The following is a 27,038-nucleotide window of genomic DNA, read 5'->3' as shown; positions in this document are numbered from 1 at the left end:
TCACTACCATTTAAAAAAAAACAAACAAAACAACAATGCGCTGCCGGTGTATGTGTGCTTGCTCTACATGCTTGAAATTAATGGCTATCATATATCTCGTCCACGCTCTAGATGTATCCTCTGCTCAATTTCAACCTTTTTTTAATCGTACACTTCCTGACAGTGTGGGGTATTGGCAAGTTGGAGAAAGAGAGGATTGCTTAGCATTTATCGCTTATTTCTTCTTTTTTAAACATTACTACCTTTTACTTGCAACGGTTAACCTAGCTTTAAAAGAGAACCGAAAACAGCTATAAAAAATGTACCAAACTGAACCGCGGCGCGTGTTAGGTTCGTATATCAGAGAGCGCGCGGCGCACAGGTTTGATGCGTGGAGTGCGCGTTACGCATGTAGTTTTCTGTATCCTCCTTTCTATAATGCGAACTATATAAACTATGCATCTAAGCAGTGTTGTTTGTCTTCTTACCGAACCGTATCTTGCGTGTGCTACCCATCGATAAACGTAGTAGAAAAATAAACCTTACTACACATCACATTAATGAAAGGGAAAAGAAGAAAGGTCATAAGACGTACCGTACGCCTGGCCCGTATACATGCCAAGAAAAGGAACTAACATGTACGTATAAAGAAAATGTGGTACTGTATGTGTGTTTTTTGTTTTGTTTTATACAAAATACAATTCTCGTGGAAGCTCTAGCTCTAGGAAACGTACAATAGGGGCGCGCTACAGTGGTGCGTGTGTGTGAGAGAGAGGAAAGTTGACCACGTTTTGCACAAACGGTTCAAAATCAGGAAGAGAAGCTATCGTATTATATCATATAGAGCCGCAGTAAATTGAAGTAAATAAACTTTCATGGAACGATGCGAAAAAGATAGAAAAGGAAGAAACTATAACTATGAACGAACGGAAAGAAACCAGGGTTTGCAAACATTTCACGTACAATTTCATTCGCCTTTTTCACCATAAAACACAAGATGCTAACATAGTTGTTTTTGCAATTACACTTCTTCCAACAAGCTTTCATCATCCATCCCCTTCTTCAAATGATTCAGTTTTTGCTCTTCTCTCTTTAAAACGTGCTGTTTTGTTTTGTTTGTATGTTTTGCAATGCTTTGTATCGACATAAATCGAATGTGGCGTATTGAAAATGGATACACTTGTTCTACATCTCGGCCCACAATGCCATAAAAAAAAAACTGTTCTATACACACACAACGCTTCACTTACTCATCTTTGCCCTAGCTCGTTCTTTGATTAGTGGTAGTATTTCAATTTAAAAAAAGCAACACAACTAAATCCAATAACAAATTTTCACACTCAATTACGGATTGACGCTCGTCGGTGACGGTTTGCAAGATAACTATTTTAAAAAAAAGTTCCAACTAACTTATGTGCCTTTCTTCTGTCGCGAGTGTGGAAGAACTCATCAAACGATCGAGTTTTTACCGCAAAGCCCCGCGTCTTTCTAATCCTCGATCTAAATTAAAACAATAAAAGAAGAACTAGTTATTTTAATACATTCCGTTACTATTTCCTCCAGAACAGGAAACAGGCTACAATGCAACAAAAGATTTTCAACCCCTAATTCAATCACGGTAAGTTGTATGTGTGTGTGTTTCCATGTTTAGCATTCGAAAGTTTTTAAAGTATATTTCACACATCACCACAAAAAAAAACATTACTCTATCTAGCCTTGTGTGTTTGCCTTTCCCATTACTTCGTCCCTACCTGCTAATACGTCGTGTGTATATATTTTTTTTGTGTTTAAAGTTTTACCACTCTTCTCTCATCCACGCTTTCGCTCTCTCCTTACCTCTTTCGTTCTTGTAAACTACTTAAACAGGAATTTGTGTTTTGTTTGCTTCCTCATCCATTCGAAAGTCGGCAAAAATTATAGTTAGTAATTCTCTCTTTCTCTCTGTTTCTGCATAGCTTCGCTTCATCCCATTCCTAATTATCCTTCCTTCACGGTATCTTTTTAATGGGGAGGATAGTGAACATTTATATGTATATATGGATGTGTTTGTTTCTGTATAGTACTAGTGTTACTCTTATAATCTTTGCTAAGCATCTGTGTGTTTTCCTTTTTCTTGTTTAGTTTCAACTTATTAGAATCCCTCATCTTGTTTATATATGCTGTTTACCGTTCAGTTTGTTATATGTATATATAATTATTTATAATATAGAGTTTGTATTTTACTCCATCTTCTTCGCGTTCTTAGTAGCTTCCCGATTTTTTTTTCTTGTTTTGCTTCGCTATAATTGAATGAATACGATGCTCGCTTTCTGTATTGTGGTGCTGATGGTAGACCTTTTGTTGGTTGTGTGTGTATGTGTGTATGTGAGCTTTGAATGCAACAGTAGTTTATAAAACAAACCATCAAAATTCCATCTTCATCGTCAACTTCTCTACCTTTAAATTTCTTACTTTTGCTATATTCCGATGGAATTCCGAAACTCCGGGGATCGACTGTGCATCGCACTGATAGATAATGCGCGCCTGTGTATGTATGTGTACTTTTGTTGTGTTGTTGTTGTTCCTGCTATCGCTTCTTTTCTATACGTAACTGCTAATATTTCCATTCGCTTCGAATCATAAAACTGTGTCTCAAAATGTATTCCAATTTCATCATCATCAAGCTGCAGCTACCGAACGCTAGCGACAATCGATTTCTGATGCTGTTGCCTCACCGAACTAACACCCACAGCATCAGAGAAAACATCGAACAGCCGATCCAACTTAGAACGCCTGGTAGGGTGGCTGCGAAGTGGCATCACTGCCGGCACCGTACACCGAACGTGGCCGGTTGTTGTACGTGTTCTGATCATTCTGGTAGTAGTTGTAGCCGGTCGCAGCGGCAGCAGCAGCTGCGGCACCACCACCATACGCGGCGGAACCGCCACCGTACTCCGAGCCCGGTTTCGACGGCCCACCGCTATTAGGTCCCGCCGAAGCTCCTGGACCGGCCGTCGGTCCCGACTGTGGACGCGAATACATGTCCGCGGTCGAACCGGTAGCCGAACCGGCCGTGTTCGGTGGCATGTTCCATGAGTTCCAGTTGCCCGAACCATACCCGCCGGCACTTCCGGCGCCCGAGTTGTTGTACATGTCGTACGCACCGTAGCCCTGGGTTTGCTGCGGCGTTGCATATGAGTTGCCCCACTGCTGCGGCGGTGGCGGTGCGCCCCAGTTTTGGTACGCGTTGGCTGCGCCAGCTGCACCAGCACCATACCCAGCGTAACCTTGCTGCGGTTGCGACGAGCCCCAGCTCTGGTAGCCCTGGATCATGTTCGACTGCATGTTAATCGGCGGTCCGCCCATCTGCCCGTTGCCCATCGGCGGTGCCTGCGGTGAACCCCACTGGTACGAGTCAGCGTTCATGCTGTTGCTATTATTTTGGTTGCCATCGCGCGGTTCTGCCTTCTTCACCTCCACCTGCTTGCCGCTGATGTGCACAAAGTGGTCAGCGGTGGCCCGCTCGACCGCACTCTCGCTCTCGAACGACAGGAACCCGAAGCCGCGCGATTTCTTCTTCTCCTGATCGTACATGATCACCACCTCCATCACGCTACCATAGCGGCAGAAGAACGAGCGCAGATCCGTCTCGGTGATGTTGGGCGGCAATCCACCCAGGAACACCTTCGGGTAACCGCCGGTCCGCTTCGGCTTATGCTGCGAGCGCGGATTGCACGGTTTCGGATCGATCGTACGACCGTCCAGCGTATGCGGTCCGTTCTCGAGCGCCCGCTCCACATTCTCCGGATCGGCGAACGTCACAAAGCCGAAGCCGCGCGAACGTCCCGTCTCGTTGTTCTTCATCACCACACAATCGATGACCTCGCCGTACCGGCTGAAATAGCGCTGCAGGTTCTCGTGGCTCGTCTCCCACGACAGCCCACCGACGAACAGCTTGCCCTTCTCATGATCATCAAGTTCCGCCGGCATCATCTTCTTCGATGGATGCATTTTCCTGGCCCCGGTGCCGCTACTGGTAGTGCTACCTTCACTGTTGCGATTCCGTGCGCCCCGGTGCGGATGAGGATGGTGGTGATGATACACGTCGCTGCCTGAGGGATGCGTCGTGATGCTTGGATCAACTACTGCAGCGGCTGTTGATGGTGCACTCTACCTTGTTGTGTATGTGTTTCTGGTTATATGGGGCCGGTTTTCCCGCTACGAACTCGTTCGCGAGAAAGATGTGTGTTTATTCACTTACTGCACACACAACACACGGTGTGATCCGGATGTTGCGCCGCAATATGATGAAGGGGCCAACGATGATCCGGTAACCGGCGTGTTGCCATCCAGCCGCATAAATACGGTTTTCCACAGGGAGGCGGCGGGCACACCAAGATGGACGTCCGAAAGAAGGACGTGATACACAGCGAGACACGAGGGAAGAGAAAAGAAAAAGAAGAAAAGCAACATAAAATATCTTCACATCCAAGTATGTGTTGATGCATGCATGAAGTTGTATGCATGTGTGTGCGTGTACGTGTGTACGCACGGTAGATGGATATACGACGGGGAAGGTGATTAACCGCATCTAGCGAGCGGTGCGCCACAAGAAGGGAAAGAAGAACACACCACCGAGACCGCACAATTCCGCGTCACACCATTGCGGGGGAAAACCCCCGAGAACATACGTAATCGCGACATAAAATCGAGCATAATTTTGATGATGCTTCAAACAAAAAGAAAAAAAAAAACAGCGTGGCCAATGCGTGTCCAACTTTAGTTCCATCTTACTATCATCCCACACCATCGCTTCCACGTGCCGTAATCCAACCTCTTGCACCGTACTCCCTTGACCGTTAACCGGATTCGGGAGCCAAAAGACGTACCAGATTGGACCAAAAGTTTAATGCCGCACGGATGCACGGAAGTGACAAACGAGGACGATACTGCACGGGTGCAGGAAGAAGCCTCCCCAAGAAAAATCCGAACGAACCGAAAATTCACTTCCTTCACGTTCGACGAAACTCAATTATGCACACCGAACAAGGCTAATACGACCACCAAAAACAGAAATGATAAAATCTCACGCTTGCTTTCACGGCTCGCGGGAACCATGTTCCGGATGCGCCACGACGGATGACGGTGTGTGCTGTCGTACACGCTTCGTATGGGTACCTGGCACTTCTTTCGCTTCCCGGGCGGCCACCGTACGTTTTACTTACTTTCTAGTACTTCTAGCGGCTTCTTTACGTTTTAAAGATTAAAATTATGCTTAGCGTTCTGGGTTTAATCTTAATAAGATGCCTTAAATACTAATTAGAAAACTAAAAAAGATTAAACTTCTTAGAAATCTAAATAACATTAAATGGTGCTGACCATCGCTTTTCCCTTTTCACCTTTTCGAGGTTAGCTGCACTGTACAAGCTGCTCGATTCGAGCACGTTTCGGCGGGGCGAAAGTGGGTTGTCGCGAGTGGCGCATTCGCTCTCGAGCTGTCGAAAATGCTGCGGCGTCATCCGGGCGAAATGTGTGATTAGGTATGTACCTTTCACCGGGCGCCACGTTTAACGAACAAATTACAGCATTTTTTGTGTGAAACTTTTGATAAAAAGGGAAAAGATAACTTACATTGCAATACTTTGTGAATGAAAAATGGATACTTTGCTGGATAAACCCTCGTTACTGTAAAGCGTAAAAGAAAAAAACAACAACTTTATTCTACATAAATCCTGAGTCGAAAAATAGTTAACGTACAGCTTGCTTTTTCCATCTTTTAGTCTGATAATGATAATGGTATTTTGGGTCACAAATTGAGTCGCAATTATTTTAAATACGGAAAAAACTTTTTTCGCTCAAAATTTCAAAATTTATTTGAACAAAACAAATAATTTTTAACTGTCAAACGAGCCATCCTGTTCGCTATGCCACTGTGATTCGGATCATACGCGAATGGTTTCGCGCCAAAACAAAACACAATCGTCATGCAATGCAAAACAGTTCGAGTAAATTATTGGCCCTCGGATAAGAACGTGCTGGCTATAACTTTGATGTAAAGAACATTATTTTTCCCTACGAACGTGTATATTTGCTATCCAACGCCACGAGGCACTATTTAGTGCCAACAGAAATGAGTGAATCACCTGGTAAGTTGTTATGTGGTTAATTTTGTGAATTAGTAGTGAATTGGAATAATCTGCTGATTTACATTCGTGGCAGGTTCGGAACAACGGTCGAAGCGAAGGCGCATCGATAAGCATGGCCGGTTTGCCGCGCTGGAACGGTTGAAGAAACAGAAGGAGGTCGGCACCAAGAACAAGTACGAGGTGGATAAAATTGAAAATGTGTACGACGAGGTGGACGAGAAGGAGTACGCTAAGATCGTCAACGAGCGAATGCACGACGATTGGGTCGAGGATGACGGTAAGTGCCGGAAGGTTGGTCCCGTTGACATAACTCACAATGGCCTTTTATTGCAGATGGATTTGGATATGTGGAAAATGGGCGTGAAATCTTCGACGACGATGAACTGGAACCGCAAACCGCTTCGAACCGTGCGTCAAACAAAAAAGGCAAAGGAAACAAACGTGTCCGCGATGGTCCCGGTAACACTAGCGAGCCAGTCAGCGGAAGGAAATCGCTTAAAAAATACTTCAACCGTGAGCAAGCGCCCAAAGCGAAGGTGGAAGATGATGATGCGTTGGCAGATATTTTGGGAGAAATCAATTCCGAAGGCGGCAATGCAAATGGTACGGCTTCGACCAGCACAAAGGAAATTCGCCCGTTGGCCGTGACGAAAGCGATACCAGTTAAACCGAAAGAACTTACAGCTGAGGAGGAAATGAAACGGTACATGGCAAACCTGAGTAAAAATTTGAAACGTTCAGAGAAGAAAGCGGTCGTCGAGGAGGACAGTGATGAGGAGATGCTGAAAAATGTAATGGCCGAATCGGAGGGTAAGACGGTGAGCAAAAGGACTCCAGCGTCACAGATGAAGATCGATCAACCGCTACCGAAGTCGGTAGTAGTGCGAGTAGAACCTCCCAAGAGGCAAGAGTCTGTGCCACCAACAGACCAGGTTCCAACGAAAACGGAACCGCCCGTCCAAGAAATAGCGGTTGAGAACCATTTCCTTGATGATATGGATGATGATTTTGCCGAAATGTCACCAGTGGAACCGACCGTCGGATCATCAAAGATCGAAGAAAACAAGGTGGACGAACCGGACGAAGTGATTCCGAAGAATTTACTAAACGGATGGGATAGTATATTTTGCGACTTTGAGGATGGCAAGAAGGGTGGAACGGCCGACACGGAAGTCGTGGACGGTACCGGTGAAATGGATTCTAGCACAGAGATGAAGTTTTGGTTTTGGGACGCATGGAACGATCCAAACAAGTGCCAGGGTGAGCTGTATCTGTTTGGCAGGATTGCATCGTCCAACCGCGATTACCAGTCAATCTGCGTACACGTACAAAATGTCGAACGATGCATTTATTTACTGGCTCGCGAGACAAATGCAGACACTGGTCAACCGGTGAGCTTGCTGGACGTGTACGACGAGTTCTGTAACGATATCAGCACCAAGCTGAACATTACCAAATATCGCACGAAAAAGGTGACCAAAAGTTTCGCCTACACCAGTGCCACCAGCACGCTGAAGGTACCGGTCATGTGCGACTATCTGGAGGTGCGGTACAGTGCCAAATTGCCACCGCCCTCGCTCGACAAGCGCTATCGCACGATTGCGCACATTTTCGGCGCCAACACGAACGTGGTGGAACAGTTTCTGCTCGAGCGCAAGGTAAAGGGACCGTGCTGGATGGTGCTCAGCAACGCAACGCGCCGTGAAACGAAAACCAGCTGGTGCAAGCTGGAAGTGACCGTACCGGACATTGATAGTATTAAACTTGCCAGCGATATGGGTACGCCACCACCGCTCGTCTTTTGCTCGATCAATGTACGCAGCACGCTGCGCAACAACACGAACGAGATCGCGATGATCACGATGCTCGTGAACGATCGGTTCTCGCTTAGTGCACCACCACCGAACCCTCCGTTTAACCGGCAGTACTGTGGCGTCACCCGGCCATCGAACACGGTTTGGCCGCTTAATTTCAATCCGGCCGAATGCAAGGCGAAGGTGACCAAATGCGAAAGCGAACGAACGCTGCTGAGCTGGTTCCTTTCCACGTTCCAAGTGATCGATCCGGATCTGGTGGTTACGTTCGATTCGGAGGACTTCCAGCTGGATCTCATTTGTCAGCGACTTATGACGACCAAGATGACGCTCTGGAACCGTATCGGACGGTTGAAGGTGAAGAGTCCGGCCAGTCGGCGGGTGGACGATTTTTTTGTCGGGCGTATGATCTGCGACGTGAAGACGTCCGCGGAAGAGCTGATCCGGTCGCGCAGCTATGATTTGAATACTCTCTGTACGGAGGTGCTAAAAATTGGAGAGGGCGAGCGGAAGGACGTGCTGTTGGATGAGATTCCGGCCATGTACGAGCAGGCGGAAACGCTCGTCCAGCTGGTAGGACTTACGATGCAAGACAACTTTTACACGCTGAAGTTGATGTGCGAGCTGAACGTGTTGCCCCTGGCGCTGCAGATCACGCAGATAGCGGGCAATTTGATGAACCGCACCCTGCACGGTGGTCGCGCGGAGCGGAACGAATTTCTGCTGCTGCATGCCTTCTACGATAAGGACTACATCCTGCCGGATAAGGTCACATTTCAGCCTGGTGGAGGCGGAGGGCGTAAGGATGGCAAAGGTGGCGCTCCTGGTGAGGAGACGGCAGAGAAGCGCAAGCCCAAGAATAAGGCCGCATATGCTGGTGGATTAGTGCTGGACCCGATCAAGGGATTCTACGACAAGTTTGTGCTGCTCATGGACTTTAACTCACTGTACCCGAGCATCATCCAGGAGTACAACATCTGCTTCACGACCGTACTGCCACCGATGGTGGATGAAGGCGCACCGGAAGGTGCAGATGGAGATGGGCTCGAACCAACCATACTTGCCACGAACGAAATTGCAATCCTGCCAAGACAGATTCGAAAGTTGGTCGAAAGCCGACGTGCTGTAAAGCAGCTTATGAAGGAGCCCGATGTGTCGCCGGAGCTGGCCATGCAGTACAACATACGGCAGATGGCACTAAAGCTGACGGCAAACTCGCTGTACGGGTGTCTCGGTTATTCCCGGTCGCGATTCTACGCGCAGCATCTGGCCTCGCTGATCACGCAAAAGGGCCGTGAGATCCTGATGAACACCAAGTCGATCGTGGAGCGAATGAACTATCAGGTGATCTACGGCGATACGGACAGTATCATGATCAGCACGAACATTACCGACTACGAGCAGGTGTTTCGCATCGGGGCAAGCATTAAGCAGCACGTGAACAAAGCATACCGGTGCCTGGAGCTGGACGTGGACGGTATCTACAAGTATCTGCTGCTGCTGAAGAAGAAAAAGTATGCGGCGGTGTCGATCAGCAAGAAGGCAGACGGTGCGTTCGTGTGCAGCCAGGAGCTGAAAGGGTTGGACATTGTGCGGCGCGATTGGTCCCGCATTGCGGTGCTTGCGGGCAATATGATCCTCGGTCAGATACTGTCCGATGCACCGATGGACGAACGTATCGAAAACATCCATGTACGGTTGGAGAAGCTGAAAGATGATCTGCTGGCGGGCACGCTGTCGTTGCAGTTGCTCGAAATTACCAAGCAGCTAACGCGATCGTTGAACGACTACGGCGATATTGGGCAGCTGCCGCACGTGCAGGTAGCCCAACGTATGAACAAGCAGCGCAAACGGAACTACAAACGGGGCGACATGGTGAACTACATCATCTGCCAGGATGGTACGTCGGCAGCGGCCATGAAGCGTGCGTACCACATCGACGAGCTACGCGATCCAGCCAATGCCGAACGGTTGAAAGTGGACGTTGAGTACTACCTGGCGCAGCAGATCCATCCGGTTGTGTTTCGCATATGTGAACCGCTCGAGGGCACCGATGCCTGCCGGCTTGCGCTATGTTTAGGGCTTGATCCAAAAAAGTATCGCGCGATAGCGAACGTTGGTGGTGGTGGTGGCGGTGGTGGAGTCGATGGGCAACAGTATCAAGACGGCGAGAACCTTATCAAAACGGCAACGGAACGGTATCGATTGTGTCATCGGTTCGAGTTTACGTGCGTTGCCTGTAAGGGCAAAAATCCCGTAGCGAGCGGATTCCGCCCATCGGCTGCTGGTCGACAGCGGTCGGTGTTTGAACGGTGCGCTAATGAAGAGACGGGCGGCTGTACGGCACACCCTGCCCAATATTTACCGGCGATTGTGAACGAGCTAACGCTGGCCATTCGGGCGGACATACGGCGATTCTACCAGCGATGGATGGTTTGTGACAATCCGATATGTAATGGCAACACGCGACTGTATTCGCACGTGGCGGCCAAGAACAATCCATACTGCTTGCTGTGCCGCAACGGATTGCTTGTGCTGCAGTACTCCGAGACGGATCTGTACAACCAGCTGTGCTACTATCTGTATATGTTCGATTTGGAGCAGTATAGTCCGAAATGTAAGGCTCGGGGAAACACGACAAGAAGGGTAAATTGTGTTCATACTAACGTATCATATTTTATTTGAATGTTTCAGTAACTAAAGCCCTGTCCCCGGATATTCGCAACATGTATAACCGGCTGAAAGAAACCGTTGAGCGGTTCCAGCAGCGGTCCAAGTACGGTGTGGTTAATCTGTCCAACTTCTACATGGAATATGCCATTCCGGCACCGAAACAATTGGATAAGGTTGGTGAACCGGTTAAGTACCTGTACCCGGCGAAGGATGTTACTGCCATGCTGGCCAGACGGTTGGATGCCGTAGACGGAACGGGCAATACAGTGAAAAGCGAACCGATGGACCGTAGGACGTCACTGTTGCATGAGAAACTGATACAATGGAAGCTATATTTGAGCTAATGGATGAAACAGAATGATGTATTTAAGTGCTAGCGAATCGGTCCTAAATAAATTTATTGTATGCACGTTTGCTTCATTAATTAATATGCGTTTGAAGGTTTAGATTTTCCACGTGGTCGGACATTCAATCTTTGAAAGACGAAGTTTTTTTTTACACCACATTATTATTATTATTTATTTCATCGGACATGCACGTGTCTTAATGCATACTTAGTTGGTAATGTGACAAAGAGACAACGGACCTAACAAGACGAGTTGGACATTGATGGACAGAAACGGAGACGTTCGCGAAATGCCGGTTGGGAAATACCAAATTCATACACAAAACTGTAACCAATACATTAACGGGATCTGTTTGACCGAAAGTGGTTCTATATCGAGTAGTTTTAATTATTTCCCGTTGTCTGAGACTCCTGGACGGGGCAAAAAAGTTGATGGAGCTACGAAGAGCGGGTGCATCAATATCGTTACCGATGAGGCCAGCAACAAACATACATTGAGCCATTGTCCGTCGTACCGCCGATGGCTGAAGTCCCAAGAGCAGGCGTCGTGCTGCGTAGTCTGGGCGTGTGTCGTTGGCTCTCCAGGGAAGAAGCCTAATGGCAAACCGGGTTGCCTTCCGTTGGATCGCTTCGATGCGTTGGCTCCAGGCATGTATTGAAGGACACCAAACTATACTTGCGTACTCCAAGATTGGTCGGACCAACGAACAAAATAGGACTTTTACGCACATGGGGTCACGGAAATCTTTAGTTACTCGAAACAGTAGGCCTAGCGTCTGATTACCTCGGTTAATTAAATTTGTCATATGAGGTCTAAAACTGAGTTGCTTGTCAAGAACGACACCTAAGTCTCTAACACTTTCCGCACGTTGCAATAAACTATTCTCAATGTTGTAGTCAAAACGAATGAGAGATCTGCATCTTGAGAAGGACATTGCTTGACATTTTTCGATGAACAGTAGCAGTGAGTTTCGACGGCACCAAGAACTGAGTGTGTCAATTGCCACTTGAAGACGAGAACAGTCTTTCACCGCGACAAACAGCTTGACATCATCGGCATATGACAGAATGTTGAAATCAGCTAGTAGTAAAGCAGCATCATTGATGTACAGAAGGAACAGTAATGGTCCGAGATTGCTGTCTTGCGGATCCCCGGAATTAGTGGTGAAGGTCCGTGACACGCTATTCTCTAGCTTAATACGATAGGGTCTTCTTGAGAGGTAAGAATTTATCCATTTTCCAATACCATGTGAGAAACCAAGCTTCTGTAATTTAGCCACTAGAATAGCGTGGGAAACTGAGTCAAAAGCCGCCTTCCATTGACCGCCATTCCGCCATTCTAATGGTACCATTAGAGCTGATTTCCAATAGCTGGGAAATATTCCTGTTTGAAGAGAGGTGTTGTAGCATTGCAGCAGCGGACGAGGACTATAGCCGGAACACCATCTGGGCCAGGGCAAGTAGTCGGTTTAAGTCGGTTTATAAACGCGACCACTGTAGGAATGTCTATTTGTGGGAGGTTTAGTCCCAGTGTATCCAGTGGCGTCAGCAACATTAGCGAGATCAGTGGTCACACTGACGTATTGGCTTTCAAATCTGCATGATGGCGTACTGGCCGTACCCGTAGTTGGAGTTGGTTTTTAGTTGGATATGTTAATAGAAGTTCAGTTGTTTGTTGCCTGATTCAATAAATTATTCATGAAACTGCTTAACAACACGACATTCGTTATATTTTAAACCAAAAATTTCAAACGTATGCCGGCCGGCTGTCAAATGCCACAAAATCACAGCCATGTTTGGGCGGGAAGCGAAAAAATACTGTCGTTATTTTAATTTTGTATCCGAAATTTTTGCTTTTAGCTTTCTATTGCAGTTTATTTATCATTAATAAATGCTAAACAAGCTAAACTTATCAACATTCTCCATGTGGTGATGAATTTTGCGCGAAAAAATAGATAAATATATACTCAATCCTTGCAGTGCATCCTCTAAACGCACCCGTATTTACGAATCTGTGCTCGGTTATTCGGGCCTTGCTGGACGCATGACCACGGATAACCGAACAGTGTATTCCATCGTCTCCCGTCGGAAGCTGTCTTCCATGCGAAATTCTCTTCCCGTGTGTCGTTTCGCCGTCCTAGCAGCAGTATCCAGTTTCCCAGTAGCCACAGTAATCGGCAAAAGGTGCGTGCAAGGATTTTGGTTGGTAGCCATTAATTTCATTTCCTGAGCAAAGTGGGCTCGTTGCTAACACCCAACCGTCGAAGGAACGAACGAAGATTCGAAAAGGTTTAGTGCGTTTCACGATACCGCGTGTGACTGTGACACGACCCGGCTAATTCCGGTTCCTGTTGAGTGGCGTTAGTTCTAGCGGTTTCGGTAGGGTAAGTGAAGGAATGTGGAGTGTGGCGATGAGTGTGAAACGTCGTACGAACCCACCTCTAGCGTTCCATGTGCTTACTTCAGATGGTTTTTTGCGAAGAAAGGTGTTGGTTTTTGCAATAAAGTCAAATGGCGACAGTACACTGGGATGAGATTTGTTCAAGTCGTCATTTCGATAGTTGCAAATTAACTGCGTTCAGCATATTGTTCGGAAAAGATGGCAACGATCCCTGTTTCCGTAGCCTTTTTCTATAAGAATGCGACATGAGCAATGGATAAACGTAGCAAAACTCATGATTCCGCTGTTCCTAACCTCTCTTTTCGTGCAGAATGCGATTGGCCGAAGCGTTTTTGTTCGCTTGCTTCATGTTTTCCAAGGCCTACCGTGTGTGTGTGGCTGTAGACGAAAAAATCTAATGCGTCATAATCGGGAATGTGCATTAATTCTCCTTGTATGGGGTTTATTGTTGCAGTACGGTCGTTGATGTGATGTGTAGAAACACATATTTTTCAGATCGTGTTTCATATGAACGTTAACGAATTGATTTCGTCACCAGTTCGGGAACGAGAGTAAAATTTCTGTAGGTCGAACTTGTTTTATCGTTCAGTAATTTACATTTTTTCTTTTTTGCTTACAGGTTGCGGAGTAATAACACGCTGCAGGAATAAAAAAATCAGAAACAGTGACAATGACAACCGGAGCTAAGACGGAATCCGAGTGCGAGGTGCCCGACTTTGTCGATGCGCCCGGCTATCTGGACCCATTTTCGCGCCGCTATATGATGAAGCAGTTTGTCGCGGCATTGCCGGAACCGGCTCAACAGCGCGTCAAGGCGCTCAAGCATCTGCAAGTTGAGTACACCAAACTTGAAGCCAGTTTCTTCGAGGAGGTGTACCAGCTAGAGTGCAAATATCAGCAACTGTATCAACCAATTGTCGACCGACGAAAGGAGATCGTGGCCGGCAAGGTAGATCCCACGCCGGAGGAATCGAGCTGGGTGGATCCACCGCGCAAGGACGAGAATGAAGAGGGCGAAACGGAGGAGGAAGACGAGGAAATTAACGAGAGGTTGAAGAAGATGGCGCTAAATTATCACAAGGAGCTACCTACGAACGGACAGGGCATCCCGAACTTTTGGCTGATGGTGTTTAAGAACACCGAAGCGCTGGCCGAGTTGGTCCATCCGCATGACGAACCGGTTTTGGAATTTTTGCGCAATCTGAACATTGTCTATGAAAAAGATCCTATGTCTTACGTGATCGAATTCCATTTCGATACCAATCCGTATTTCAAAGACACTGTTCTTACAAAGAAGTACTTCTTGCGCTGCAAGATCGACAAGGACGAACCGTTCAGCTTCGAAGGTCCGGAAATTTACAAATGTACCGGTTGCCCGATTAATTGGAACCCGGGCAAGAACGTGACGGTCAAGACGATAAAAAAGCAGCAGAAGCATAAACAGCGCAACGCAACGCGGATGATCATGAAAACGCAACCGACTGAATCGTTCTTTAACTTTTTCTCGCCACCGCGCGTCCAGGAGGACGACACACTGGATCCGGAAACACAGTTCCTGATCGGGCGTGACTTCGAGGTTGGGCACTTCCTACGTGCACGCATTATTCCGAAAGCCGTCCTGTACTATACTGGCGAAGTGATGGACGACGAAGACGATGATGATGATGAGGAAGAGGAAGAAGAGGAGGATGAGGAGATCGACGATGAAGGAGAGGCTGAGGAGGAGGAGGACGAGGATGAAGAGGAGGAAGAAAGTGCACCGAAGCCACCGGCGGCCAGTAGCAATCGGGCGAAAAAGGCGAAAGGTGGTCGCGGGCAGGGTGGTGGTGGGGGTGGTGGCAGCACGAAAAAGGGCGAACAGCCGCCCGAATGTAATCAGCAGTGAGATATCAGCGAACTGGTGGGTCAATTCTTGGGATATCAAAAACTGCACGTGTTTTTAAGAAAACCCCAATCATCCTATTTAAAGCTACTCCTCTAATAATTATCGTCTAATTATTTTTTTCGTCCTTGAAACGTTTTTGTCCGGGATCTTAGAGAAGGATGTATTTTGCATTGAAGTTTTGTTGACGAGGTTGGAAGCGTTAAGCGCACGCCTTTCGGTAGTATAAAACAAAAACATCATCCACAAGCAGGGAATCGGAAGGCCAAGTCTTCAGCATGTGTTAATTCTATCGATTTAAGGAAAACAGGCCGAAATTGAATTGATACAACAAAACCAGTCAGTGAGCAGAGGAAGCTTACAGATGTTACGAGCAAACAGGATCATCGAGAAGGCAAAACTCCTTCTTCCATAATTAAATTTGTTCTTTATGGTGCGTCATGTCCGGAAAAGAATCTTTTGTATTCCTGGTATCGAAATACTCTAGCATTGCTAAGTTTCGTACGAAGTTAAGTTGTCTATTTTACATTTCTACAGTTAACCATTATATCCATTTTGCACATGCGCTCACTTTAAAACAGATTAATGGTACGTCAGAAACTCGCTCGCACGATCGTTGACGGTGCGGTGACAAAAAGTTTCTTGGTCGTCAGCAACACAAGGGCCGAGCGCTGGGACAACAATATTCATTTCAAATAAACAAGGTTAGCAAAACAGTTCTTGCGTGCATTGCAGCACTGACCGAAAGCACACGTGGGGTGCAGCGCGCAGAAAGCAAAAATAAATATACATCTGCAAATCTTGCGCAGCCACAGTACCATTTTTCTTTCCATTGTAATAAATCGTAAAGATCGACTTAAAGCAGAACAACACGTAACGGAAGCTATACACTAATAAAAACTAGTATTTATGTTATCAGGAGACAGCATAGAACTTTTTCTATCGCCTTCGGACGCAGTGCTTTATTAATGGCTGCATTTTGTTCTTAGCGAGACGATCCTTTATAATAATTATCGTTTATTTTTGAAGGACAAAAGAAATCGGTTTAGATACGCTTTTTATAAAACAGTGTTGGGTTTTAGCAAACTGAAAATGTTTAGCAATTCGGCATGCCGCAACCAGCTTCAATGGGTTGAGTATTGTATCGATATAATCTTTTAAACAGGCGCAAAGCATCGCATCGTTCCCTTAGGCTTTGGCGGTGTAGTGTTACGAAGCTCAGTATACGTTTCTAAGCGTGAAGAAAACCTATGATGGAACTGAATAAAGTGTGGAGTAACTTGCAAGGGGTTCAAATATGTTCATTTATAGGCGAGACGAATATGAATACAAAGAAGTAGCGGTAAAGAAATATTCCTGAATGCTTTGATTTTGTATACTATGTTATCAATATTTGGTTGTTTACTCTTGGTATCAGTGATTAATCAACTGTAAAAATTGCTGTTTAACTATTAGACATCGCAAACGTTTCTAATGCGAATAATGATTTCATAAATTCCTTCATGTGGTGATTGAGGGTTCCCGTATCTCGATTTATTTGTCTATCTAATCAACTAGTCTTTACATGCTTCGTATGGAAGATTTAGTTCTAAATCAATTTTGCCCTCAATACCGGGACAGTTTGATGATTCAACGTTTTAACTGAGTAGAAAAGTTAACATAAATAATAAAAATATTAGTAGAACATTAAATTTCGATAATCTCCGGGAAAACAACTTTACCAAGTTATGCTCAATTTCCAGTAGATGGCGCTAACGTGAAAGCTCTTTCGCGGCAGAATGGCGGTTACGAGGTTGAATGCAACGATTTCCTTACGAACTGCCCAATGTGTAAAACGTTGATAGTGGTAATGAAGGTAAATGGATAATTGAAGATGTACAGTACGGTACAGTTCCTGAAGGGTCTCTCTGAATGTCCAAAAACGTGTTTGAGAAGTGACGATTCTTGACTGATGGCCACCTGCGACTGCTTTGTCGAGCATTCGCGGCAACATGACTTATTAACTATGGTACAGTAGAGTTCCTGAGGAGCCTCTACAATTATAGTAATACCTCTGTCCCTTATTCGAAAATCTGTAACATGTTCCGAGATTTCGATCTTACTAGAGCTGGCCAACCGGGTTTGAAATGGCAGGCCAAACAGACATGACCTTTGTCGACTGTGATTGTGCCAGGCGAGGTCGGCTCCTCGTTTCTGCTTGAGCAGATGGCAGAGTCACTCCTGGGGTTGGTAGAAATAGGATACTCACGCAGAAAGGACCGCAATCTCGTGATTCCAATTGGGACGATTGAGTGTAAATTAATATCTTAAAGAAAACTCGAGTCTTTAATCTTCTATTTATTCAAAAGTAATTTGTGTGACTTCGCATCGCAATTAGTGATTGTTCGTAGTGTTACTATCAATGATTTATTCGTGATTGAAGTGCCATAACATTATTGCTATTCGTCTGTTAGTGCTGGGAGGATTCGCCTGAACTATTTAATGATACGTTCATTACGATTCCACTCACATGCACACCGTACAACCGATTTAGTATAATTCCTCTAATGTTATGCACGCAGTACTCCTGCTAATGATGTATCTCGGAAGATGTTACACTCATCGTGATATCAATTCATCGCTCTGCCTGTTACCGCACACAGCAGTCGCTGGAAGGATTGGAAAGTTCGTGAGATATTTCGTTAAATTATTCATCACGAAATCTATACAGCGCTGGTTGTGGTTCGTGTAAATGTGACACAGCACATACTCGCCCTGCGTACCGGAGGGTTTGATTGCAGTAACTGCAAATTAATGATTGACAAGAAGTTCGGCAGCATGTACCATGCAAGGGTGAGGATTCAATTATACCGCAGCGAAATTTTAGCACACGTTGAAGCCCTGATTGAATGGTAAATTGGTAACTTTGACAATCTTTCCCGACCATTCCGAAGCACCACGCGGTACCGGTTCCCCGGTGTGGGGAAGTCACTTTTTTATTCCCATCCCCGAGTACAACGAAACTCGTTAGGCGCGGTGGTGTTTAGATCTCTAGTTTTCGAGCGACTGCAGTGGTTTCGGGTGCGTTTGACACAGGCAGGCAGGCAGGCAAGTTTACCGCTGTCAAAGTGCCGGCGCTGACAAAGTTCGCAATCGAATTAACGTAATCCACGCAATCCGCCTGTCAGCATCAGGGCGGGTCCAATTCGGTGAGACCGGGATGAGTTGGCGGTTGACAAAAACCGCAAAAACCCACATCGGCGAAGATGTCGGCTTATTGCGAACATTCCTAGGGCATGTTCTCCAAGTCCCGGCTGCACAGTTTATTACGCAGAATGGTTGGCTCCGTTGGTACGGCTGCCGGTAGGTGACTTCTTCCGGCGACTATCACCATCCGGAACATGTAGCGAGTGCGTCCCTGTTTCAACTTGTCCCCGGTGGAATGTAATTTAATTTATCCAAGAAAACTCACCCAATGGTAAGGCGTGTAGCCGTCGCTGCCGGTGACTTCTTGCCAGGACACGGACATAGCGGGAGATTAATACTCCTTCAGGAGTCCGGATGGAGCGCCTTTGCACTCGTAACCTATTCGCATTCGGTTGCGCAAAAGGAACACGATCCAAATGTGCTCGTTTGAAATGCTCGTAACGGAAGGCAGCAGCCAGCGTTCCTGGACGAGCGCTTTGCCAGCGTTGGGTGGTATGGCATGACGTTCAGAAATCCATTTCGTGCTGCAATTGACGCTTCGTTGTTGGCCTGATGTTCGATTTTCCAAGATGAAATAAATAACCATAACAGCGGGCAAAAGGGTATACGGGAGGGCGCCCGTATGGGACGGGACAGAAATTAGCATTCCCTCCCTGACAGGACAGCGACAGTAACGGCAGCACAACGCACTGACAAGCTGTGGGTGGGAGAATTTCAATAAATATTTTAACCGGCGCAAAAGTCGATTGGACCGATTGGACCAAGGAGAGTGATGATGATGGGTTTTATGCTGTAGCGCTCCTCATCTAAGGACATTCTGATGCTTTTATCTAGTGAAACAGTGGTGCGGAAGGTGAATGGTACGAATGAATGATGTACTTGCCTAGCGTATTTAGTATGCTGAAGGCGAGCGAGACGGTGTTTCCGTAATTACCAAGAAATGCTCTCAAATTGTACTACATTTATGAAGCAAAAACCAGAAATTTGAAATAATTTGTAACAACATATAGAAAGTTATATAAACATAACGCAAGTAAAGGTTGTTTGGGGAAATTTTAAGCATTTAGTGAAAGGGTGAAAGAATATCTAAGAAAAAGTATTCATAATTAGTCCTAATTGCCATAAATTTTCCATAAAATTTGTTTTTACCTACTAGCCTTAAGATTGGTTATTTACACATTTCTCTGAAAGTATGCAATCCGCAAAACAAAACACTCCTATTAGTTGAAAAATTTGTATGGCAGTAGCGTGTTTTTTTTAAAATTTATTATTAAACCATCGAATTCGAAAAAGTTAGGTAAAAACTTTAGAACGATAATGATAACTTTAGACGTGAAAATGATATAGAAATACTTAACAGTCTTGAGCTACACCGTATTTGGTATTATCCCCCACTGTGGCTGTCGATGATACAAGACGATGCACTAATAAATTGTGCAACTAATTGAAACCATTCTGCGTTTCTGCAAAACACTTGCCTATAGCAGTGCTTCAGGCTGTGGTATCGAATCGTCGCAGTTTAATTGCATTGATCATACAATTTTTAATTGATTTTGATACACTAACAACACCCGAGACAAATCGTCACACTTGCGCCGGTAAAGGCCAACCAGAGCATGTGGGACAGGTGGGATGTGGACAGAAAGATAATTAAAAATAAATCCATTTATGTATGCTCCTGCTAGTGGGATCGTTCGCAAACAGGATCGTAAGAAGCAAACTTCTCGAGTTGTTTTGTCTCTGTGGAATTATTGCTGCTCAATAGCCGCTTCTCTGAATCGATGTCTAGGAACAGGGAGTCCCCATGCCCTTGCGTTCTGTTGGGTGTAGGTAGGAGCAAATGATATTAGTGTTGCAGTACGATACTATTCCATCCCAAAATTGTGCCTGTGAACGATTCGATGCAGCGAAACGGTTTTGTGTTATCTAATTTAAGTGCATCTTGGTTTTGCAAGAAACAAACGGTACGATATCGAAACACAGAACTGGCAGTCTAAGACTTCAGGGGAATAGAGCTGCTTATAATTTAATCCGACAGTTGTTAGAGGGACCAATCGTTCCTTTGGAAGTCACTTTTTTGGAGCGCACCACGTGCATGTGTCGCTTCCGTAAATTACCCCAAAATGCATCCAGTCCACCTGGGCAGCGTTTGGTCAGGTTAATGCAGTTGAAGATGAGACTTTGCACGAAAACAATATGTTCCGACTGGGTCAAAATCCGAAACCCGGTGGGAAAGGAATTCGCAGTGCCTGTGGAAAACGGGAATCAATAATTATTGTTGATCCACTGTCGGAAATACCTGCGCCGCCCGAACGGCGCTCGTAAAGCTCTCACTCTGTTTATTTGCATTAGTTCCCCTTAGCTGCGGGATGGATGAGCGTTTGATAAAGGGCTTTTCGGAAACCCGAGAGCACCAACGGTGTGTGCGGGAGTCGACGGGTTTCGATGTCCATAATTTCCTACACCTACCAGAAGTGACCAAGCAGAAGGAACGCCTTCATGCGAACTCGGGAAGCGACACGTTGTTGAATTGCTGCCTGCTCTGCTGCAAGCAACTGTACGTGTGGTTTGCTAGCCAAGTTTGTGGTCGACTGTGGCCATCCTTGTGCACGAAATGTAGGTAGCTGCATGTGCATATTTCCCGCTTGCCACTTGTGCGGAAATAGAGAGAGAGAAAGGGAGTACAGATTCGAGACATTGCTGAATTGCTGTTTCTCCTTCGAACTGTACGGTTGTCTACGAATCAAACCTGACACGCCGGAACTGCTGCTTGCACATAGCCGCCGGGTCCACATCGATAACCTCAAAAGCCTGTCGGACAAACCACCGTCCCATGCTTACGCTTTGTTTTGCAGGATAGGCCACATTATTTATGTTTATTCAATAACCAATTTATTTCCGTTGCCCGACACAATCAACACGAGAGTGGCGTTGCGGGATGTGCGGTACCGGGTGGAAAAGGGCCGGAATTGGTGCGTCGATAAATATGGGAATCATTTCTTCTTGTCCACGGAAATGCTCTTTCCACTCCGCTTCGGGTTTCGGGATTATGTGGGCTGTGGTTTACCATCGAGGTGAAGTCGTGTACTGTTCCGTTTGTCAACTTCACGTTTTGGAAGGGTTTTGCAGCGTGTTGCTTGGTGGCAGGATGGGTGAAAGATTGGTACACGAATATCGTGTGCCGCCAGGTTTTCGGTAGGTTGTTCGATTTTTGGATCCATATTTTCCCTACCACAAAGCCATCCGGGTGCCCTGTGCACGATCGAGCTTCAAGTTTGCCAGTGCGAAACTCTTTTGCTGAACTGGATTCGGGCACATTGGGACAGTTGTGATGGGACTTGTTCTTTATGGTTATCACCCGAAACCGTTCCCAACGCTGGAACCGTGTTTTCATTTAGTAAACCGATATCGACCTGGTCGCACAAATACACAGGCATATATGTGGGGGGGGAGGCGGGCATCTAAACTGACATCCGCCCGCTGGAGGATTGTATTGGGATAGGTCAGCAGGAAGCTTTCTGCGTCAGCCAAAGAACTCTTTAGCCTGCCCCAATGCGCCCACAGGCAATATATCGTCATCGTACCAAGCGAGGAGTAAAACGCAAAGCAAAAATTGTCCACAAATCCACCATAACCTAACATGGGCCGAACGGTACGTATTTTGTGTGTCCCCGTACCAGTTTCACCGCTCCACCCGAAGCTTCAGTTTATGGTTGAAAATGTGCAATAACTTCCGGAAGAAACATGGCCCACCGTCGCAGCGTTGATGCTTACCGTTGCATTGAACGAACGGTGAAGGTTTACGTCGTTCAACAGGCAACATGGCCATGAGCATTACAAAGAAATGTTTTGGATGTGGGATTGATGGTGGGTTCGGAAGGAAATTAGAGCATTTCGTCGTCCGTTCTTGAGCACCGATCGAACGATTTGGTGTTCATCGGAATAATGTGAGTAAATGGTGGTTTTTTGTTTCGTATAAACGATTTAATAGCAAGATGAACAAATCGAGGGAAAATGTAAACTGTTAATTAATGAAATATATTATTTGAAAAGTTCATATTTTTGGACGTTAGCTATTTTATATTGGACTTGGAGCAGCGGCGCATGCAAGAATTTGCTTGCAAGAACTTGCATGCAAGTTTGCATGCAAGCTTGCATGCAAGTTTGTTGCATGCAAGTACGAAGTTGGACGCCATCTTGCGCGCCATCTTGCTGCAAGTTTCTTGCATGCACCAAACTTGCATTGCAAGTTGGTTGCAAGGTTAGTGTATAAACATTGCATACCTTACGGCGCATTGCGTTGCAAGTTGGTTGCAAAGTTAGTGTATAAACATTGCATACCTTACGGCGCAGTACCAGGAGCTACCTCTTCCGTGCATGCTCTCCTGGTACTTTAAATTCGGAAACTGGTAGTTTTCGAAGAAATTTTTCACGAAAAACGGGAAAGTTAGTGTTTAAACATTGCATACCTTTCGGCGGTTTTCAAGCAAAATTGCTGTACTATGTGCTACCTCTTCCGTGGATGCTCTCCTGGTATCGGCAATCTGAAAACAGCTGGTTTTGTATGGAATTTCATACCAGCTAATGGAAAGTTTGAGCGAGATGAAAGATGCTTTCCGTTTCATCCATCTTCCGTACACTAGCGATCGCTCTCACGGGTTTGGTAGTATGCAATAGCAATAGTGATTGGCAAATTTATTCCACACTGCAGGTGTCACCTCTTGAAAAGCATGCTTTCCTGATTTCGCAAATCTGAAAACAATTGTGTTGTTCATCGCCTAAATCTTCAACATGAGCGAAACAGGTTTTTAAGAAATTTCTCTGATTGTTTCCGTAAAGTAAACCGATTGAAAACTGTACCTTAGGCGAAAAATCGTAGCAGGCGCTGGACTAATCAGGAATCGTAAATGTACGTAAATCGTAGAAAATGTGATCCAAGTAGTGGCGTTATGGTTCTCCTTAGCGCATACAAACGTTTATATATATAGAGTAGCTTACTAGGCCCGTTTACAGGGCTACGCAACAGAACTCTGAGATGTACGCAAGGGAGCTTTCTTTCCGAGACTTTGCTGGTGTTGTTAAATCATGTTTGAAGTACATCTCCCTAACACCGATAATGCCGTAGCAAAATTAAAGGCCCCGCTTTAATAATTCCGCTCTGGGCCTCCAAGGGGATTGATCCTCCACTGGGACTTAGAGCCAAAGTTTAGTCATAACATTGACAAGTAAACTTTGCAATGTTCATAAAACATTTTGCTTAAACGTGTGTTTGTTAGTAATAAATTGGAAGCCTTTAAGTTGTGGAGAGCAGTATTTGCATTGATTGTGAGGGCATTAATTGTGAAGGCATTTCCCAGAGAATCTTGACAAAACTTGAAGTTACTTTCACTTGAAACACAGTCCAAAATACTATGCAAAAATTGCCGGAAAATATTTTCGAAATGTTTTTAAACGAATGAAATTCAGGACTTTTTAAATTCGAGGTCTCTAACACTGCGTGAGGTAGACAATGGGTTCGTTGTCCATCAATTCCTACACTTCAGGAAGTGATAAAGCCGAAGAAATGTGCCGAGCCTTCATGCGAACTCGGGAAGCGAGAAATGGGCGAGTCAAAACCACTGATAGGTAGCTAATGATGAGAGAATTATTGTGAGCTTTAATTTATTTTTGTGCCGTTGCGTAACCATTTTTTATTACAGTTTGAACCATAGTTTAAATATGATTTTGTGAAGAGTACTTTGTAAAGGTTATAAACCATTTAAAGCACATGTTTCTCTAAATAACAAATTTTAACTCTTCAGTGTTTTATAATAAAAATAAATAAATAAGTAAATTAATAAGTACAATTAAGCTATTTTCGATAGATCGCGATAAAACATTTATTTACTTTCCCCCGGAATTAAGAAAAGTACGGTCCAAAGTACATTATAATATATTGGATAACATGTTTTAAAATGTTTTCAAAAAAATAAACTTGACCGTTGAAGCTAAAAACATCCGAAAGCTCATATTTCGACAGTTGAAAATACGATGCCCATGCTCGATGACGTTTGTAGTGCTTTCACACAGTTCACATAGTGCTTTCTTAGTAGCTGATGGTTCGATGGGTTCGTTGGGTATAAATCAAGAAAGCGGGGTTTAAATTTTGGATTTATAATGAACAGCGATTTCATCCAGCCATGAACAGCGTTACCAGCGTTACTTGGTGTATGAATCACTGCCCGTCATTGGATTCGGTACTGTAGCCGAATGCCGTTGGCTATGTCCGGCCGGCTTTTCCTGTTTGTGTGTTGATTTGTGAAATAAATTATCTATCCATCGTCACCGCTGCTTCTTTCGCCAACGTTGCTCGCTTTGTGACACAGCAGAAAGGAACGAACCAAGATTCTCAGCAAAAGAACCTCCTCGTCGGTCACGCAGTTGGTTGGCGAAGCCATGGTTTTATGCAAAGTCCAACCGATCGACCCTCCTACACGGGATCGGGATACACTTTTGCTTCGCTGTGTGTACTTCTTAGCATCGGACTAGATATTCCCCTTAGGGCATATTCTTCCCTGATGGATGCAGCCTGTTTTCTCTGCCGATGAGCCAACTAACGTCTAATTGTGCCCTTTTGTTCACCGCCACTGTCTTTGGCGTCACATTTTGTCACACCCCACTGTTTGCATCTGAGCAATGCGAGAACGTTTCTTACGTTTCCGACGTGTGGACAACACCAACGACACGCTTTTCATCGAAGCCGATGCCCGATGTGTGTCTGTTTGGGTGGGGGGCTGCGGTGGCCAAGGACTTGAGAAGAAGTCTTACGAAGCAGCACAACACCACACGGCCGAGAACAAAAAGTTTCCTGGGCTGGAATTAATTGGACGACATCGTCGACTTCGTTTGTACTTTACCGTCGTCGTCGTCGGTTTCATTGACAGCGGTGCCCGACGTCGTACGAATGACGAAGTGACTGTGCCCGGGTGCAGGGCACGTTCATAGTTGTTGACAGGTTTGCAAGCGTTCCTTTCGGGAAGTACGCGGTAGTTGTTTGTGTGTGTGTGAGGTAACACCGAGGTGGCACACTGTATTTTTAGTTTATGTTGTGAGAAATTTGACTAATTTTAATAAAAAGATGAATAAAAATTACATATAACAGCGTATATAACGCAAAGTGACCTTACTTATCTGTCACACTGTTTTATCTCATTTTAAATTTAAAACTCTTGCCTGTTTGGAAGCAAATTTTTTGTACTAAAAATATACCACGAATTTCACAATTTCTGCAAAGTTTCATTGTGTATTTTGTAAAGCCAAAAATACTCTCCTCTCCCTTTGTTAACAAAGGCGATGGATTGTTTTTGTCTTGCGTGTACTCCCTGCACGCCAATGGACAGGTGGAAGGGCTGTAGGTAGTTGGCGACAGCCTCGGCATCATCATCGGCGGCAATTGCTTTCATCATGCTGTCGAATTTCAAAAACCAACCCGAAGAACCAAAGCAATGAGCTGAGTCCCGGTACGGTTCCGGCGGGAAGTCATTCGTCTTCCGCCAGGCCATTTACCCGTTCCAGAATATTCCAGAAACGTTTTGGCCGGATGTTGCCAGATGTTTGTTCGCCTCCGTTCCATTATCGGTGTGCTATGATAAGGTATCATAGCCAAGCGAAATTAGGTTTGCCTGAATGGTCTGCCCTCAATGTTGGTCTGCCCACAGCGACGCGCTGGTTTTGACAAACACGGTACCCGGCGTTACCAGCTTTGGACTTCATTGGCTTCACGAAACGTCCCAAGAATTTGGCACCGAACGTGTCTTTCCAGCCCGTGAAGCAACCGATAAGTCATCGGTTGCGTCAGGTTGCCATGGTATCGGGGAATCTTGCTTGCATGATAATTTCGCCTACCACCGCCACCGCCCACAATCGCACCGAAGAGACACATGGGTCCAGATGGGTCGGATGGATCCGTGGTACACGTTCGTTCGTGCAGGTCCGGACAATAATCTCGACCAAGCTGGTTTTTCGGTGGAAGGTGTATAAATGATGCTTTTCGCGCTTGATTTGATTTTGCTTGTGTGCTTGTGCTGACACCATTGTTTGTCGTGCCCGATTTTTTTTCTTGTCGTGTTCTTCGTCTTCCCGCTGGACTTCCCTTCCTACTTCCCAAATAGGATGAAGATTTTGTGAAAAGCAGTTGTGGTGATCCTGGTTGTTTTCTTGCCGCCTTCTTCGCTTTCGAACAAACTTTAGCACCATTTGTATCGCCTTTTGCTCGAACGTCATGTTTTTGCTTATATCGTGTCTTTATTTTTTTGTTTGCTTCCCTTTTTATTTGTTGCGTCTTCTAGGGAAGCTTTACAGTGCGAGAAGCGAACGTGAAGCCGTGTGCTGAACGGTACCGGCCCGGTTCGCAAAACGGATGAACGGATGGACGAAACAAACATTCTTCTCGGAATGTACTGAAAACGTGTTCCTTTGGGAGCGGGCTAGGTCCGGTTGATTGGCAATGGTGAGCAAATGGTTGAAATTGAATTGGAAAACTTTTAACGCTCCCGGGGCCACCGGGGCTTTGGTTTGGGGTTTTGATTGTGACGGACGGTTATATGTATCGGGCGATTGGTCAATTGGTAAGCGTAAAAGAGGACGCCCGGGA

At 45.6% G+C, this 27,038-nt stretch overlaps 3 protein-coding genes across 5 annotated transcripts; 2 read left to right on the top strand and 1 right to left on the bottom strand.

The window, feature by feature from the left end:
- Nucleotides 1-928: 928 nt before the first annotated feature.
- LOC128299040 (heterogeneous nuclear ribonucleoprotein 27C) lies at nt 929-5,350 on the bottom strand. Of its 2 annotated transcripts, XM_053034879.1 has the most exons (3): nt 5,184-5,350; nt 4,133-4,218; nt 929-4,070 (listed from the first exon to the last, which is right to left on the bottom strand). In XM_053034879.1, exon 3 carries the CDS (start codon nt 3,967-3,969, stop codon nt 2,743-2,745), a length of 1,227 nt encoding a protein of 408 aa, XP_052890839.1. In that variant the 5' UTR covers nt 3,970-4,070; nt 4,133-4,218; nt 5,184-5,350; the 3' UTR covers nt 929-2,742. The 2 variants fall into 2 exon arrangements, with proteins under 2 accessions (XP_052890839.1, XP_052890838.1); XM_053034878.1 differs by lacking the exon at nt 5,184-5,350 and adding an exon at nt 5,049-5,088 and having other exon boundaries at nt 929-4,218.
- Nucleotides 5,351-6,088: 738 nt separating this feature from the next.
- LOC128310424 (DNA polymerase alpha catalytic subunit) lies at nt 6,089-10,995 on the top strand. Its single transcript, XM_053047066.1, has 4 exons — nt 6,089-6,104; nt 6,178-6,381; nt 6,438-10,535; nt 10,613-10,995. Exons 1-4 carry the CDS (start codon nt 6,089-6,091, stop codon nt 10,933-10,935), a joined length of 4,641 nt encoding a protein of 1,546 aa, XP_052903026.1. The 3' UTR covers nt 10,936-10,995.
- Nucleotides 10,996-13,011: 2,016 nt separating this feature from the next.
- On the top strand, nt 13,012-16,141 carry LOC128310778 (nucleosome assembly protein 1-like 4). 2 transcript variants are annotated; one of them, XM_053047496.1, is made up of 2 exons: nt 13,012-13,121; nt 13,958-16,141. In XM_053047496.1, exon 2 carries the CDS (start codon nt 14,009-14,011, stop codon nt 15,221-15,223), a length of 1,215 nt encoding a protein of 404 aa, XP_052903456.1. In that variant the 5' UTR covers nt 13,012-13,121; nt 13,958-14,008; the 3' UTR covers nt 15,224-16,141. The 2 variants fall into 2 exon arrangements, with proteins under 2 accessions (XP_052903456.1, XP_052903457.1); XM_053047497.1 differs by lacking the exon at nt 13,012-13,121 and adding an exon at nt 13,135-13,321.
- The last annotated feature ends 10,897 nt before the right edge of the window (nt 16,142-27,038 follow it).

Source organism: Anopheles moucheti, chromosome 2 (genome assembly GCF_943734755.1).
Source record: "Anopheles moucheti chromosome 2, idAnoMoucSN_F20_07, whole genome shotgun sequence".
In the NCBI taxonomy this organism is placed as follows: Eukaryota; Metazoa; Arthropoda; class Insecta; order Diptera; family Culicidae; genus Anopheles; species Anopheles moucheti.
The sequence above is the reverse complement of the archived record's forward strand: the minus strand, read 5'-3'. Positions and strand labels throughout refer to the sequence as shown.

What these genes read in the sequence shown, in the direction of transcription:
- LOC128299040 (XM_053034879.1), bottom strand. Translation starts at nt 3,969, where the DNA reads ATGCATCCATCGAAGAAGATGATGCCGGCGGAACTTGATGATCATGAG.
- LOC128310424 (XM_053047066.1), top strand. An exon ending in CGATTGGGTCGAGGATGACG is followed by an intron (nt 6,382 to 6,437) that starts GTAAGTGCCGGA and finishes CTTTTATTGCAG; the next exon opens with ATGGATTTGGATATGTGGAA. An exon ending in GGAGCAGTATAGTCCGAAAT is followed by an intron (nt 10,536 to 10,612) that starts GTAAGGCTCGGG and finishes TGAATGTTTCAG; the next exon opens with TAACTAAAGCCCTGTCCCCG.
- LOC128310778 (XM_053047496.1), top strand. Translation starts at nt 14,009, where the DNA reads ATGACAACCGGAGCTAAGACGGAATCCGAGTGCGAGGTGCCCGACTTT.